This window comes from Lotus japonicus, chromosome 5 (assembly GCF_012489685.1).
Source record: "Lotus japonicus ecotype B-129 chromosome 5, LjGifu_v1.2".
NCBI classification, from domain to species: domain Eukaryota; kingdom Viridiplantae; phylum Streptophyta; class Magnoliopsida; order Fabales; family Fabaceae; genus Lotus; species Lotus japonicus.
This window is the reverse complement of record NC_080045.1, coordinates 39,742,299-39,758,168: the sequence shown is the minus strand read 5'-3', so window position 1 is coordinate 39,758,168 and position 15,870 is coordinate 39,742,299. Positions and strand designations below refer to the sequence as shown.

Genomic DNA, 15,870 nt, shown 5'->3' with positions numbered 1-15,870 from the left:
AATCTCATTGATTTTGCGGAGGTTTTAGATGTTAACATCTTCAATCTCTCTCCACACAGACATATTTTCTCTGTGCAAGATTGTGTCGCCCTCCGCCCCTCTTCATCGCACCTTAGGAAGGACACTCCTTCTTCACCTTATCATATAGGTCCTTATCATGTAGTTGAGGAGAGTATTCACAATGGGAATGATGAGGGCAAATCTCTAGATTCAACGTTAGATATGAAGATATTTTTAGTTGTCCTAGATAAGGTGAATGATCATTAAGTCATGTATGATCAAAATTCATGAAGAAGCTTAGTCATAAATTGATGTGTCAAAGTGTTAGGTTAAAACTTTATTAGCCATGTTAGTTTACTATTCTCCCTATTCCTTATTATAAAAATTAAATTGGAGGTGCACATCAATATACTCTAAGAAAAGAAACCCTAACTGGGTTACGTGTCCTTCTCTCAAATTTTTGGATTATTTTAAGTTTTCTTCTTCTTTTTAGTTCCCGCTCTGTATCTTTGAATTTTCCTCTCCAGTTTTCTGTCTTACTCATCTTATTGATTTTAAACAAATTCAAAAATTTGTATTGAAAAAGGTGCTGAGGTCAGACATCTTATCTTAGAAAGAGAAATAATAAAAAATTGGATTTGTATCTAAATTTTCACTTCTCTGCTAGAAGAACACCAAAATTCATCTGTTGTACTTCTTTCTTGGTCTTCTACAACGCATCTCTCATCTTAATCTTCTTCTCTTCAACTTTGAATTGAACTCTACCTGAAAAGGTCAGTGCAAGAGGATTTGCTGCTGCTTGAAACCTCTCTTAAGATCTCAGCCACCCAAACCCGTGGAATCTCTATCTGGATCTGATGCAAGGTAAATCATTTTCATCTTATTCGTTTTTTTTAGACAATTCTAATTGCGATAATGAATTGTCTTCCTTGCTGCTAAAATCTTTTAGTTTATGTCTGTTACATTGTGATTTGAATTGGGAATCTCATTAGTGTTCCTACTTATGTTGCTGGTTAAAGATGGGTATCTCACAGATAACCAAGGTGCCTTTTTAATTTTAGTTATTATCTTCTTTTATTTCTGAAAAAAAATTGGTCTTCAAAAACCTAATATGCTTAGATATGATGTTTTGAGCTTAATTTTTTTCATGATTTCCCGCTACAATCCTTGGTATTCATCTTCTTATGTATTGGATTTTGTTCTAATTTTCTATAATGAAGTGGGTACCGTTAAAGCATATATATTTCAAACAATTTATCTCTTGGAGGTTGGCAAGAGATTTCATTAGATTTTAGTATTGTTGAAGTTGAGCAAATTAGATATTAGTATTGATTGGACTTCATCTTTATAATCACATCTTTCTTTTGGTTTCTTTTTGCCCGATTCTTCTTTCTTTAGTTTTCTATCTCATCTAATATATTTTCTCAAGCTTATATGCTTACTTTCATGGATGCATCTAAGGAAAGTATGATTGTAGCATGGTGTTAGTTTTGCTTATGTTTTGTGCAGTAAAAGATTTGATTTTTTTTCCTACTATTCCTCTTTTGCTCTTCTTCCTATGTTTATGTTCTTCCTTTGAAAGCCAAAAGGGTTATTTATTTCTTGGTTGACTATTCAATTTCTCTATTTTGCGCAACAGAACTGAATCCCTGGGTTGACAGGACGAAAGATGATCAGCAGTGGTTTGACAAACAGAATCCCTCAACTCTAAGGTTAGTTCATTCTCAAGATAGAAGCTGCATTTGCTCTTTAATATGTTTTTACTACTCATGCTAATAATGTACAGTTTTACAATTTGTTTCAGCTGTATTGTTTCAACTACTCAAGCTAATAACTGCAATGATGACATATTACTATCATGTGCTATGATTGTCAACATTAAATTTAAATCATGGTCTAAATTTTGACTATTTTTCATGATTTATTTTAATTTATAGATTTATTATCCTCCAATGTTAAGTTTACTCTCATGTCCTGTTTTGTTTGTGTTGTTATCAGTTATCACCATAGTAAGCCTCTTTATACTATGTATTTTGTGTACCTTTCTTTATTACTAATCTGATCTTTAGAAAAACTCGTCTTTATACTCTATTGAAATCTCAATATTTCATTCTACCCATAGTATGATACTAATCTGATCTACTGTTGATTTTTAGTTGAAGTTGGAAACTACCAGCATACTTTAGCTTTTCCAGAACTGGAAGTTCTTGAAAAATCAAATTGAGTTACATAGTATCATTTTCGGTTACTTAGTACCAAATTGAGTTACTTCTTTAGATATGGCCAGTGTTTACATAATATCATTTTGGGTTACTTATTTAGATATGTGTTTTCTTATTTATTGTCTGCATTACCTATTCATCATATGAAAAAGGAGCAACAGAAATTAGTAGTAAGTGTTGAAAATATAATCTTTAACGAACCTCATAAACGTTTGGACAAGCTAGCGTAAGAGCACATTATGTTAGTAAATTAACTCTTGTCCTGTTTTGTTTCAGTGCTTGCTATTACATACATTGTTCAAATTTCATTATTGGTGGAGGGATTGCAAATGTTTTAAAACAAGCTTGATTTTTTTCACCACTAAATGGATATAATGCATCTTCTATGAATATGTCTTAGCCATTGAGATCTTCAAATGCAAAGTTACAAATGTGATGTTTATGGGAACACGTCTTTGAATATTGTGGGCTAACTTGGAGTTTTTAATAGCTTTAGTCTCTTTTGGGTAGTTATTGATAAACTTAATTTTGATTATTTATTTTGGTTATGATTTAATCAATTCATTTGGATTGTGCGTACACAGTATTTATTTCATTTTGCTTTCAATCTGAATTATTGTTCTTTTGTACAGGTTTATTCTTTAAGAAGAAGGAAAATAAAAAAAGAGCTTACTACCTTTTCTTGGCCTGTCCAATCTACCTCTAACTAAAGAGTAGATTATAGGAGTCAACTTTATAATTTTCCTCTTACCTTAACATAAGGACCTGTCCAAAATTTAGTTATTGGTCAATTTATTTAATAGTTACTTTTCAAGTTCTTTAATGATGGATTGCAGTATGTTAAAAAACCTTCTGGTGTATTATTTCTTTTTGTTATTATATCTTCAAGTTTATGACTTGAAAGTTTATTCTGAATAGTTTTTTTATGCTTCTTTGCCAATTTTTCCATGTTTCTCTTATGTGTAATTAATTGTGCCAAGCAATTCTACTACCAGCTAAAATATAGATTAATTGCTTTTTTCTTTCTTGTGCTCACTTTTTTTTAACTGGGTTCTCAAAAAACTCATATTTGGAACGGTCACTTTTCTCAATAAGCTATTGCTTCTCTCTTCTAATTTGTCAAGTGGTCGTTAAAAAAAAATTGATTTTTAATTTACATTAAGTTTTATTATAAATAAAGTTTTTTCAATGTTTAAATTGATAATTTAATTAATCAACGGGAGAAATATCTATGCTAACAAAAAGCATAGTTTTTCTTAACTAATAAATATTTAACTAATTTTTTTTCATTGTTAAAAAAAGTAATTTCATTAAAAGTGATTCTTAAATCCCTAGATTGAAAGGTTGATCTTTAAGAACTGCACTACTAGGAAAGTCCTTGGTCTTCATCACATAAATCAGAATAATTACATGGAATTTTTTAATATATTATTCTACGGGGTAAAAATATTTCAAATTATAGTTAAAATTAGGTAAAATGTAAATATATAATATGAAGTAAATATATGCAAATAATTTGATTTTCAAATAAACTTCTAAATTAAAGGTAAATATATAATTATTTGCTCAACTTATGAAAAATAAAGTCAAAATAGTTTATAGGTAATTATAAATTTATTATATTCTTATAAAAAAATTATAAAGTTATTATAAATGAGTGAATTGGAGAAATATATTGGTAAAAAAAAATAACTGAAGAACACCAGCCATAAATTTCTCACAACTTAATCAGAGTTTTACTAAAGTATTTCTATATATATATATCATAATTGTTTTATCTAAAAAACTTCAATTTATATGTAATTCATAAAAAAAAATTAATAATATTTATTAGTAATATAGGGCGTGTTCAATGTCACAGTCTGGGGTATAATTTAAATTATTTGGCTTAACTTATAAATTATTTTGTCAATGTTTCAATAAACATTTTCATTAATCAACAGGTAAAGTATCTATGCTAAGTAAAATAGTAAGGAATTTTTTTAAAATTCTTACATTATGAAATTTCTTTTGTTTTCTGAATAAAATGAAATTTCATATTATATAGAGATTAATTATATCTTCATTTATATAGAGTTAATTTACATTAGCATTTATTATAAATAATTCTATCATTGTTTAAATAAATCATTTCATTATACTTTATATTATTTTTCTAAAATAATAAATTATTTTTCAATGTTTAATAAATATTTTCATTAATCAACGGGGAAAATTTGTTTGCTAACTAAAATAGTTAATTTTTTTAAAAAATCTTACATTGTGAATTTGTGTATTATATAGAGATTAATTATATCTTGATTTTTACAGAGTTATTTTTCATTAACATTTATCATAAATAATTTTTTCAATATTTAAATTATTTTTTCAATGGTAAATAAAGTAAAATAATTTCATAAATAAGTTTTACAATTCTTACATAATGAATCGTATGTAATATAGTGATTAGTTTTATCTTCATGTATACATATTTAATTTACAGTAATTTTATTCTAAATTTTTTTAATGTTTAAGTAAATAATTTCATTAACCAACGGGGATAATAGCTATGCTAACAAAAATTATATTTTATAAAAAAATTTATATAATTTTTTTTATATTATATAGAGATTAGTTACTAAAAGAAACTCAAAAAAATATTGGCGCATTTTAAATTTGTCATCAACTAAATCAAACTTTTTCTATGTAGTTATATTATAAATTAAGCTCAAATATTATGTTTATTTTTAATACAAATATATATTTTTTACTTGCTTTATTTTGAAAATTTTAATATATATATATAATTTTATAAATAATTTTTTAGATTAAAATTGTTAAGTAAAATTAACGCGGTTGACCGACCGCGACCCGTGCAACCGCACGGGTAACTTACTAGTTTATCATTTAAATAAAAACCAACTTGAAGTTTGTGGTCAATTAATTATTTTTTAATAATAATATTCTTATTTAATTGAATTTTCTCACAATTTTCACTCACATAACTGACATAAGCATTAATGATGCATAGAAATTAAAAAAAGTGAATTAAGGACAATATTGAAAGTTCAATTTACATGGAAAACAGATTCCATGCACTACGATTTTTTAAAGTAGAGAAATAATGGTTTGATTCGTATAAAAACAAGTGGAGTGAGTAATATTTTTAAGGGAACAAGTTACCCTAATTTAAAGTTCTCCTTATGAAAATAATTAAGAGTTTTAAAATGTATGAATATGCATGGTGTGAATCACTTGGTGAACAATGCTCGCCTATTTTGAATTAATATATTTGCAGGCCAATTTCAAAAAAAAAATTACTAAGCATAGGTAGATAGGTTTGTGAACATTACCATCAAATACCAACAACTAAGTGGGGTTGGACATGGGCATGGCGGTGCGTGCAGCTTCACGCAGAGCTTTCATCTCCTTCTATCGAACCGTTTCTTCAACTGCATCTTCAGGTGGAGCTCTTCCACCTCCTCCGGTTGTTTCTTCCCGAAGAGTAGTTGTCACCGGTAACTCTCCTTCTCTCCTCCACCTACACAATCTCTCTTTCACAGTTTCATTCATTTCGTGGTCTTTTTCTAGGTTTGGGCATGGTGACACCTCTTGGTTGTGGGGTGGATAAAACTTGGAAGCACCTGATTGGTGGGGAATGTGGGGTAAGGGCATTGTGTTTGGAGGATCTCAAGATGAATGGTTTTGATAGAGAAACCCAGTTGAGTACATTTGAGCAGTTGACATCCAAAGTTGCTGCGGTTGTGCCCACAGGAACGAACCCGGGTGAATTCAATGAGGAATTGTGGCTTAATTCTAAGGTGAGCTTTTATTTGCTACACTGGAAGGTGTGCATAAGGTCTCTAGTTAGGTATGGAATTTCTCTGTTTTCAAATTAAGCATTCTCGCAATACACCTATAAAGGTTAAGCATGTAAGTGAAATATAATTATAAATTGTCAATAGCTCCTTAAGGATATGATGCATAAATGTCATAAGACCTCAAAAGAAAATATGAAGTATTGTATTATTGCAAACCTGAAGCCATAGCCTGTGCTGGAGTTCTAACATAAATTTGTGCATTGGAAACAGGACTTTGAACATTTTTATGCACACAGGCAAAGGATTTTGTCCATGAAAAATGAAACTATATTTAGTTATTTACAGTTCAGTGTCTGATTGTATTTCCTCACAGCCACTCAGTATGTTGCAGATAATTATGCTTGATATCTATGGCCTCTTAAACTGAGTCTGAAAACATTAACCACATATTTTCTGAAAATAAGAAAAAAACATTTATTTTATTTAAATTTTGTACCAAAAAGAAAGTCAAGCTGTTTTTGGATTAAATCATGGAACCCCGTGAACCTGGTGGACCTCTTGGTGGTTGACAATATTGTCTTTAAATTAGATGGAGGTTCCTATTGTTCCTAACATGAATGTAATCAACAGGGCTGAAAGAGAGAAAACAAAAAAGAAGATAAAGTTGGCTAAGTGTTATGTAGCTTCTTCGTGTATTTAATGTTAACGGATATTGTTTTTCTTTTACTTGTACATGCTGGATCTAAACTTCTATTATGCTTATTGATGTCATTGTAGTATTGTGAAATTTTCCTTAGGACCATCGATCCATAGCAAGGTTTATAGCGTATGCACTATGTGCTGCTGAGGAAGCTCTTAAAGATTCCAATTGGTTTCCCACTGAGCAGGAACACAAGGAAAGAACGGTATGCAATTTTTGAATATGGTTCATACTTCATAACAAATAATCTGACATTTCCTCTGTGACCTATTGTATTTTAACTTCAAAAACTATCAGGGGGTGTCTATTGGTGGGGGAACCGGAAGCATTAGTGACATCTTAGATTCTGCACAACTGATATGTGAGAAGGTCAGTTTGTAGTAACTCACTGGTATTAAGAACTTGATGATCTTTCCTCATTCAAGTTTTTCTCCATGTGCCTATAATATTTGATATTTACTTATTCTTCTCTCAATACAGCGTCTTCGTCGCCTTAGTCCATTTTTTATCCCACGGATATTGATCAATATGGCATCAGGTCACGTAAGCATTAAATATGGGTTCCAGGTAAAGAAACTACTTTCAACTAATTGATATTCTATCAAAAAGTTATAGTGAGCTTCTATAGGCTATGGCTGCTGGGAAGGCAACTGTTTTTTTTTTCAATTACTTACTTTTGTAGATATATGGAATATGGATTTAGAGCATGAAGATTATTTGTTTATTGTAGGATGAATTAACCTCCAGTGTAAATGATTTAGGCAGTATATTCTCCTGCTTTTATGTTTTTGATCTTTTAATAATTAAACTAACATCTCCAGTGAGAAATATCATCCTTCTGAAACAAACGTAGAACTTTCCTAGGATATAGTTATATATGTCAATCAGGTTTAAGTAAACACTTGTGATATATCTCCTGGTGGAAATGATATATGTTCTTAACATATGGATATTACCATATTCTTCTACATGGTAGTAAAGCTGATTGTTGTTGCAGTCTTGCAGAGATATTACCATATTCTTTTATGCTAGGACTTTTGTATTAGGTAAAGTTAGTAATAACAGAATGAGAGTTAGTTGGTGCTGTTAGGAGTTTGTTAAAGGGGGCTACATGCTGTATCAGCTATATATCAGCCAGTGTTAGAGAATGGAGGTTCAGAAAAGTTAGTTGAGGAGAAGGAGGAACCAGGACCTCTTGTAGCCAGGACTCAGGAGTGGGCGGTGTCAGTTTGTCTACATTGGACAATACCGACTTTCTTGCTAGAATTCTCAATATAAGATTCATTCATTCTTCTGAATTCTGAACCAGTTTTATCACTTTTTTATTACTGATAATCATGAGCATGTGAAGAACCTGTTCCCTATTCCTGAATATAGGGGCCAAATCATGCTGCAGTCACTGCATGTGCTACTGGATCACATTCTATTGGTGATGCCGTGAGAATGATTCAATTTGGCGATGCAGATGTTATGGTAGCTGGAGGCACAGAGTCCAGTATTGACGCATTATCCATTGCCGGATTCTGCAGGTAAAGTCTGATTGACACCTTGTATCTTCTGTTAGTTAAACCACCTTAGTAATCTGTTGTCCATTTTCCTCTAATATTTTAAACTTTATGTGTGAAACTTGCAGGTCTCGAGCTTTGTCTACAAAATATAATTCAAGCCCCCAAGAAGCATCACGACCGTTTGATAGTGGTCGAGATGGGTTTGTGTGAGTATAACAACATTGTAGATTTGTTTCTAATTATAGTAATTTATTTCTCTTACTTGGTATTTGTTTTCTGACTTCAAATTATTGCTTTGTTTGTCTTTCTTCTTATATCCAAGTTATATTTTTGCTCAGGATAGGTGAAGGTTCTGGAGTCATGGTCTTGGAGGTTGGTTAAGAAATTTATTCTGTATCATCTATCCCTCCAATTCCTCTTCACCTACTTTGTTAAATCTTGACCTTTCTTGTATATTTGTTCCCTCCATTGTTTAGGAATTCGAGCATGCTAGAAATCGAGGAGCCAAAATCTATGCAGAGGTTCGTGGCTATGGGATGTCAGGTAGTTTGTTGCAGGATATGTAGAATTTTCTCTCTTGTCTTAGTTTTACATGTGGTTGACTTCTTTTTATCTGGATTTTGACTAGGTGATGCATATCATATTACTCAACCTCCTAGTGATGGAAGAGGTGCTATTTTGGCCATGACTCGCGCTTTAAGACAGGTTTGTTTTATCATTCTATGTTGATTTGTATGTTATGTAACAATAGAGGTTTTCTGTTGGCTGAGCTGCCAACAATAAGTATACATGTCCTGATGGTATGGCCTGTTATATATATTTTAGTCTACCGCATAATTTATTTTGGTATTCAGTTATTTTCATAAAAATATAAGTTAGATATTTTCTCCCCTTTTCACTTCCCCTGTAATTAGTGTGTACAGAAGATGGCCAAACCATTGTTAGAATCAGCATGTGGGATGTTAGCTAAGTTTGAAAGGAAGAAAAATTATCATGTTCAAGAGTAGATATTTCAGTGCCTTTGGCATTTATTATTTGAGACCGCTCTAGATGCCTCTTGTTTAGCAGAAATTAAGTCTTCATGATTAAGAATTCAACTCTTCTGGCATATCGTACTTTTGTTTGCTCTCTTCATTCGTGGCTTAGCCACAGTCTAGATGATCTTCATTTTAAGTGATTGCCTTCTCCTAAATTGCAGTCAGGTCTTCATCCTTCTGATGTACATTACATAAATGCGCATGCTACATCTACAACTTTGGGCAAGTGAAGTAAACCCTCACTGATTCCAGCAATTTAAGCTTGAATATTTATTATTTTGGATACTTCATATCTGGATGTTTGTGCTTATTTCATCAACTATCTCACCAGAATCTTCTATACAGGTGATGCAATAGAAGCGAATGCTATCAAAACCATATTTTCTGATCATGCTGACTCATCTTCTTTCGCCTTCTCTTCCACCAAGGTAAATGTGATTGCAAACTGTGTGTGACCAATAAATTATATGCTTATCTGATTAGCAGTCTAATCTGAAACTCATCCATGGGAATGGAGATGCTGTGTTATACTTTTTTTTATAACTTATTTGGATGGGGTGAACGATGATACATTGATAATTCATTTTTCTAACTATACATTTTTTTGGGTAAGATTTTCTTCCAATACATGCTGGATCATGTCCATGACATTTCCATAATTTCTGTTTTCAGGGGGCTATTGGTCATCTTCTAGGTGCTGCTGGAGCTGTTGAAGCAATATTTGCAGTTTTGGCAATACGACATGTAATTAAATATTTCACGTTTTATGTACTTGCATCATTGAAGTTGTGGCGAAGCATTTTTGCACATACTGTTGCTTTTGTCTTAATCTATAGCCATATACGCTTAATCTAATAGAGTATCATATGATGTTCTCATCGCAGGGAATTGCTCCATTAACTCTTAATTTAACTAAGCCAGATCCCGTATTCAGTGATGGTTTCATGCCATTGACTACTTCAGAGGAGATACCAATTAGAGTAGCTATGTCAAATTCATTTGGTTTTGGAGGAACAAATTCGTCCCTACTTTTTGCTCATACTGAATCAGACTAATGAGATAGTTGCATCTCACTCCATTGGTATTATTCTACAAGAGCTGATTGCATTATGCTGAGGAGAGTTTAATAGCCTAAAATTCTTGGTGGAATATGTATGCCTGAATGTTGTCTTCTACCATGTACATTTTAATAATGCTATTGCTTTTGCTCATTAGTTTTAGCTCTAAAAAATATTCAAAACCCGAATTGTTGACTATTCAGCAGTGGTTTCTATTGCGAGTTCTGAAACTTGAAAGGGAAGGTTCAGCAGGTTTTTCTTATGATAATTGCATTGTGGAGCCATTATAGATAGACCAGGATGGTTGGCGGTTTTGTTTGAATTGAAATGAATTAACCAAATTGTTTGACGTCTATTGTATTTCATTCCTATGGCTTCTTTCTGTCCTTTACCAGACAAAGTCCAAGTATGTCTCCTCACTTTGTCATTAGGCAAATGGACAACTGTTGGACGGTGGGAGCTTTTTGCACATTATAAAGATTCAGTCTGAGTGAATCTTAGACCAAAAAGAAGAAGATTGAGTGAGTCTTAGACCAGGAAAAAAAATTGAATCATTTAACTTTTTTTTTTTCAATGAATCATTTAACTTATATATTACTTTATGTTCTAGAGTAAAAACCCTAAGACAACTACAGTTGACTAAAAGACTTATATTATTCAGGTGAAAAGGTTGAACATACACAGAGGTACGCTTTTTACAGTAGGTGAACTTCCTTACCCTAATGCTTTATTTGGTAGCGAAGAGAGAAATAGAAAAGAGAGAGTAGAGAAGAGAGAAGTTGAGTAGAGAGAAATAAGTGAGAAATAGAGTAGATTTAGAGGTTGTTTGGTATGATAAAAAAAGAGGAAAGATAGAAGAGAGAGAATGAGGTGGATAATAAAAAAGAAAAAAAAAAGGTAACATTTTACCCAAATACACTTTAATCCACATAAGACAAATTTTCTACAACTTTTTAATGGTTAGCATAAGGGTACAATAGGAATCAACTTTTCTTAACATCATCACCAGTCCTTTCTTCGCAAAAGGGAGAGAGGAGAAAAAGCTGGTGGGGCCCACGTATTTTGCATCTCTCTTCTCTCTAGGTGGTAGAACCAAACAACATTGATTCTTTATCTCTTCCCTATCTCCATCTTCTCTATCTCTCTCTTTGCAAAATTGGCTCAACCAAACAAAGCCTAAGGGTCTTCCTCATTAAACAGTGGGTTGACTAAACAGGAGGACAACGTTGATCGGGTTGTAGAAATAGTTTTCTTAATAAATGGGCGACGTTAACTGGGTGACTTAAGCGACATAAGGTGTTGATCGCGGGATATGGTCGGTTGACTTGGTTGTCTTCCCTTCGTTGGTTATGCAAGCCAAAGCTACCCTTTGCCCTGAGTTGGTCAAGGACCAGGTGGTAAGGTGTCGACGCAACCGGAGTTGGCGGATGTATAACGCATATGGTCAAGGACTAGGCGGTAAGGCTCAACGCACAACCGAAGTTGGCTGAGTTTAAACGCACCCGGTCAAGGAACAAGTGGTGAGGCGTCGACGCAAAACCGGAGTTGGCGGAGTTATAACGCACCTGATCGAGGACCAAGGTGGTGAGGCTCAACACACAATCGGAGTTGGCAGACGTATAACGCACCTGGTCGAGGACCAAGGTGGTGAGGCTCCACGCACAACCGGAGTTGGCGAAGGTGTAATGCACTCAGTCAAGAACTAGGTGGTGAGGCTCAATGCACAACCGGGGTTGGCGGAGGTGTAACGCACCCGGTCAAGGACCAGGTGGTGAGGCTCAACGCACAGCCGGAGTTGGCAAAGTTTTAACGCACACAGTGAAGGACCAAGTGGTGAGGCGTCGACGCACAACTCGAGTTGGCAGAGCTATAACGCACCTAGTCGAGGACCAAGGTGGTGAGGCTTAGGACACAACCGAAGTTGGCGAAGGTATAACGCACGTAATCGAGGACCAAGGTGGTGAGTCTCAACGCAGAACCAGAGTTGAAGGAGTTTTAACACACCTAGTCGAGGACCAAGGTGGTGAGGCTCAACGCATAACCAGAGTTGACGGAGGCCCTGAGATAACAATGGCGAAGATACACTGTAGATTTTTCTTGTGGGCCTAATAAAAAATGCCCCTCTAGTGGAAGAGAAAATAGTACCCCTACCATTATTGAGGAAGAAACAAACGTCAAGTACAAGAAATTGAAAAACTTAAAATATTTTTGTGACCATAGTGCTAGTTGCAGTAAAAGTTCATGTTTATGGCGTTCTAAGAACGGAGTATAGCACGACCACCCAAATCCCGCATATCACCTCCTTCAACGACCTTGGAACTACCTTCGAGTCGTACTTGCAAGCCGCTTGTTTCTCGGCCACGTAGTCACGAATAGCCACCACGTCCATGAGCTCCTCTGTCAGGTCCATCTATTTGGATGACTTCCTCGCTCAGTGGGTGGTTCTGCATGCTTGGCTTGACTGGTGGGATGACGAGCTCTCTCCTCCTCTTCGCGGGACGCCTATAACTGGTTATTGTCCTCCTGAATTATAAATGGTGCCGCCCTACGATGAATCTCATCGAGTGATTGGGTGTGGTGGACGGAGAGGTCATCATTGAAAGGGTCGGCTGACAGTTGATAAGTGCCAATTTTACCTAGTTTCAATGAGCAATATAAGCACTTATCTTAAGTAATTCATGAGAAATCCTTATTAGTTCTCCTCATTTCGATTGAAACTTGTTAATTGATTGAGAATTAAGTTCAAATGTGTTTAATGATTGATTATATTCTCAAATTATGATGTAGGATTGAAGTTCTCAAGGAAAAATGCATATTTTCATGAGACGACGGACATAGTCCGGGCGCTAAGAGTCGTGAAAACCCAAAGATTGATCCATGTAGACAGTCTCATGGAGATCACCATGCAGAAAATAATTCTGGACATCCAACTGATGAATGGGTCAAGATTTGGAGAGAGCAAAGCTTAGAACTGTCTGTACGGTAGCTGGTTTGACCACGAGGCTGAAAGTCTTGTCACAATCCACACCTGCAATCTGAGACCTGCCATCACCTACAACACGAGCCTTATAACGCTTACAAAAACCATTAGACTGTTTTTTATGGCTAAAAATCCACATACAACAATTAACATTAACATCACAAGGACGAGGAACTAACTCTCACGTATTATTTCTAATAAGAGCATTAAATTTAGACTGCATTGCATACTTTCAATTGGGATTGGATAAAGCTTGTTTGGGGTTATAAGGCAAGGGAGAGATAGATGGGTCTTCAATAGAGACCGAAAGACTAAAGGGCTTTTTGGGTTTGAAATGTGTTGCATGCTTCTACGGCTGGTCATGGTCCGAACAGAAGGTGCATGTAGGATGGGAGCCAAGGGTAATGTCGAGGAAGAAGCAGGTGAGGGCGGCGTAGAGTCAGTGGGACTCGACGGTGGAACTTGAGGGTCAGGTGGTTGTGAGGACGCAGTTTTCCAATGATGGATCAGATAAGGAGGGAGGTCATCGGTGAAACAATCATAAGAAAGGGCAGGATTCAAGGGTAGGTCGGCAAAAAGGAATTTGGTTTCATCAAGGATAACATGCCGCAAAATTATTAGTTTTCTGTTTGACAAATCATAACATTTATAACCTCTGTTATTCATCGTATACGCTAGGAAAACACACGAAGACGATCGTGGTAGCAATTTGTTAATCGTAGCTAAAGGAAAGAAGGGAAAACATAGACAACCGAAGACACATTAGTGTGAATACGTAGGATCACGATGATACAACATCTGAGTAGGAGAATAATTTGCAAGAGTCTTGCGGGGAAGAATGTTCAGTAGGTACGTTGCCATTTGAAGCGCATGATGCCAAAAAGAGGGAGGAAGAGACGAATGGGCCAAGAAGGTGCGGATCATGTTGTTAATGGTTCAGATTTTTCGTTCTGCTTTGTCGTTTTGAGAGGAAGTGTGAGGGTAAGAGAAGGGAAAAATAAGGCCATTAGCATCACAATACCGACGAAATGATTTATTGTCATATTCACGTCCATTATCACATTGAAGACATTTAATATTTGCTAAAAATTGAGTTTTAATAAGAGTAGCAAGGGAAGTAAATATTTCATAAACCTGAGATTTCTTGCTAATGGGAAATGTCCTTGAAAAATCAGTGTGATCATTTAAAAAAAAAATAATAACAATGACCAATAGTGCTTAAAACATGAGACGTCCATAAATCACTATGCAAAATATCAAATGGCCTCAAAGTAACAGTTTGAGAGGAACTAAAAGGAAACCGAACATGTTTGCCTAAAATACAAGAATCACAAATAAAAGTGGAACTCCAAGGTTCACAACAAATAAATTTATCATTTCTAAGGTGATTTAAAGCTCACCAAGTCGATTGTTCCAGACACCAGAAGCAAGACTAGCAAAACGAGAGGGAGTGGTGACTAGATAGAGATTGTCGAGCCTGTCACAACTCAGAGGAGGCATCCCTGTTTGGAAGTCAGACACCGAGAATCCAAACAGATAAAAAGAAACAGAAACATTATTGCCAGTTGTGAGTTGTCACACATAAATTAAATTTTGGCTTAAATATGTTGGGGGCCCCTGTAAAATAGGGGTCCTTTGGTTTAAGCCCCTACAAAAAAAATTTCTTGCGAATAAGCCCCTAATGAGAAAATAATATATAGTGATAAGCCCCTACCGTCAACTTCCGTTAAAAAAAAATGAGTCAGCAAACGGAGCCGACATGGACCTGAAAATGTCGAATGGGGATTCGAACCCAAGACCTCGAGCATAATGGGCAACATCCTTCCCACTAGGCTACAAGCTGCATCATTAATACATGTACAAAATTTAATATATATCTCATTTAAATTGAGATTTTTTTTTAAAAACCCCATATTCAAGATTCGAACACCATACATGGAGGATCATACACAAAATCCTTACAATTGAGCCACTGGCTCATTTTGTTATTCATGCACACAACAATATATATATTATGTAAAAAAAAGAACAAGAATTCAACCCCACTTAAATCATAAAAAAACTATTATTTTGTTCTTTCAGTATATATACTCATTTATACTCATTAGTACTTAAAAAAGAAGTCAATATATGAACTCTAATAAATTTGCAAGATTTAACTTTTTTTAGTTTTAAAGTTTTGTAAATTTATTTTTTTTATTTACATTTAATATTTTATTTTGTTTCAAATTGATACATTATATAAGAGCCTATAAGAGCCTAAAAAATGTAATTTTTAGAACTACCACATCAAATTTATTTATCATTATCAGTTTGTTTTTAAATATATATTTAGTTTTGCGCTAAAAATACATGTATAAATTAGGCATTGACTTAGTGGTTAGAGCCTCCTCCATGAACCTCTATGTTTTGGGTTCAAATCATGCTTATGACATTTTTAATTTTTTGGATGAAATATTAGCAGCTTCAGTTCAAATAAGATATATATTAAATTTTGCACAAGTTTTAATGATACAACTTGTAGCCTAGTGGTAAGGATGTTGTCCCTTATGCTCCAAGTCTTGG

The 15,870-nt window shown here is 34.2% G+C and overlaps 1 protein-coding gene and 1 long non-coding RNA gene across 2 annotated transcripts; both read left to right on the top strand.

The window, feature by feature from the left end:
- Positions 1-666: 666 nt before the first annotated feature.
- On the top strand, positions 667-3,125 carry LOC130718722 (uncharacterized). The gene is made up of 3 exons (XR_009012771.1): positions 667-864; positions 1,640-1,712; positions 2,855-3,125. It is a non-coding gene; the product is annotated as an uncharacterized LOC130718722 (long non-coding RNA).
- A 2,403-nt stretch (positions 3,126-5,528) lies between these two features.
- On the top strand, positions 5,529-10,674 carry LOC130720916 (3-oxoacyl-[acyl-carrier-protein] synthase, mitochondrial). The gene is made up of 14 exons (XM_057571625.1): positions 5,529-5,719; positions 5,793-6,022; positions 6,820-6,927; positions 7,020-7,091; positions 7,203-7,289; positions 8,100-8,251; positions 8,356-8,436; positions 8,569-8,602; positions 8,707-8,773; positions 8,859-8,935; positions 9,429-9,489; positions 9,613-9,695; positions 9,940-10,011; positions 10,152-10,674. Exons 1-14 carry the CDS (start codon positions 5,587-5,589, stop codon positions 10,320-10,322), a joined length of 1,428 nt encoding a protein of 475 aa, XP_057427608.1. The 5' UTR covers positions 5,529-5,586; the 3' UTR covers positions 10,323-10,674.
- Positions 10,675-15,870: the final 5,196 nt, after the last annotated feature.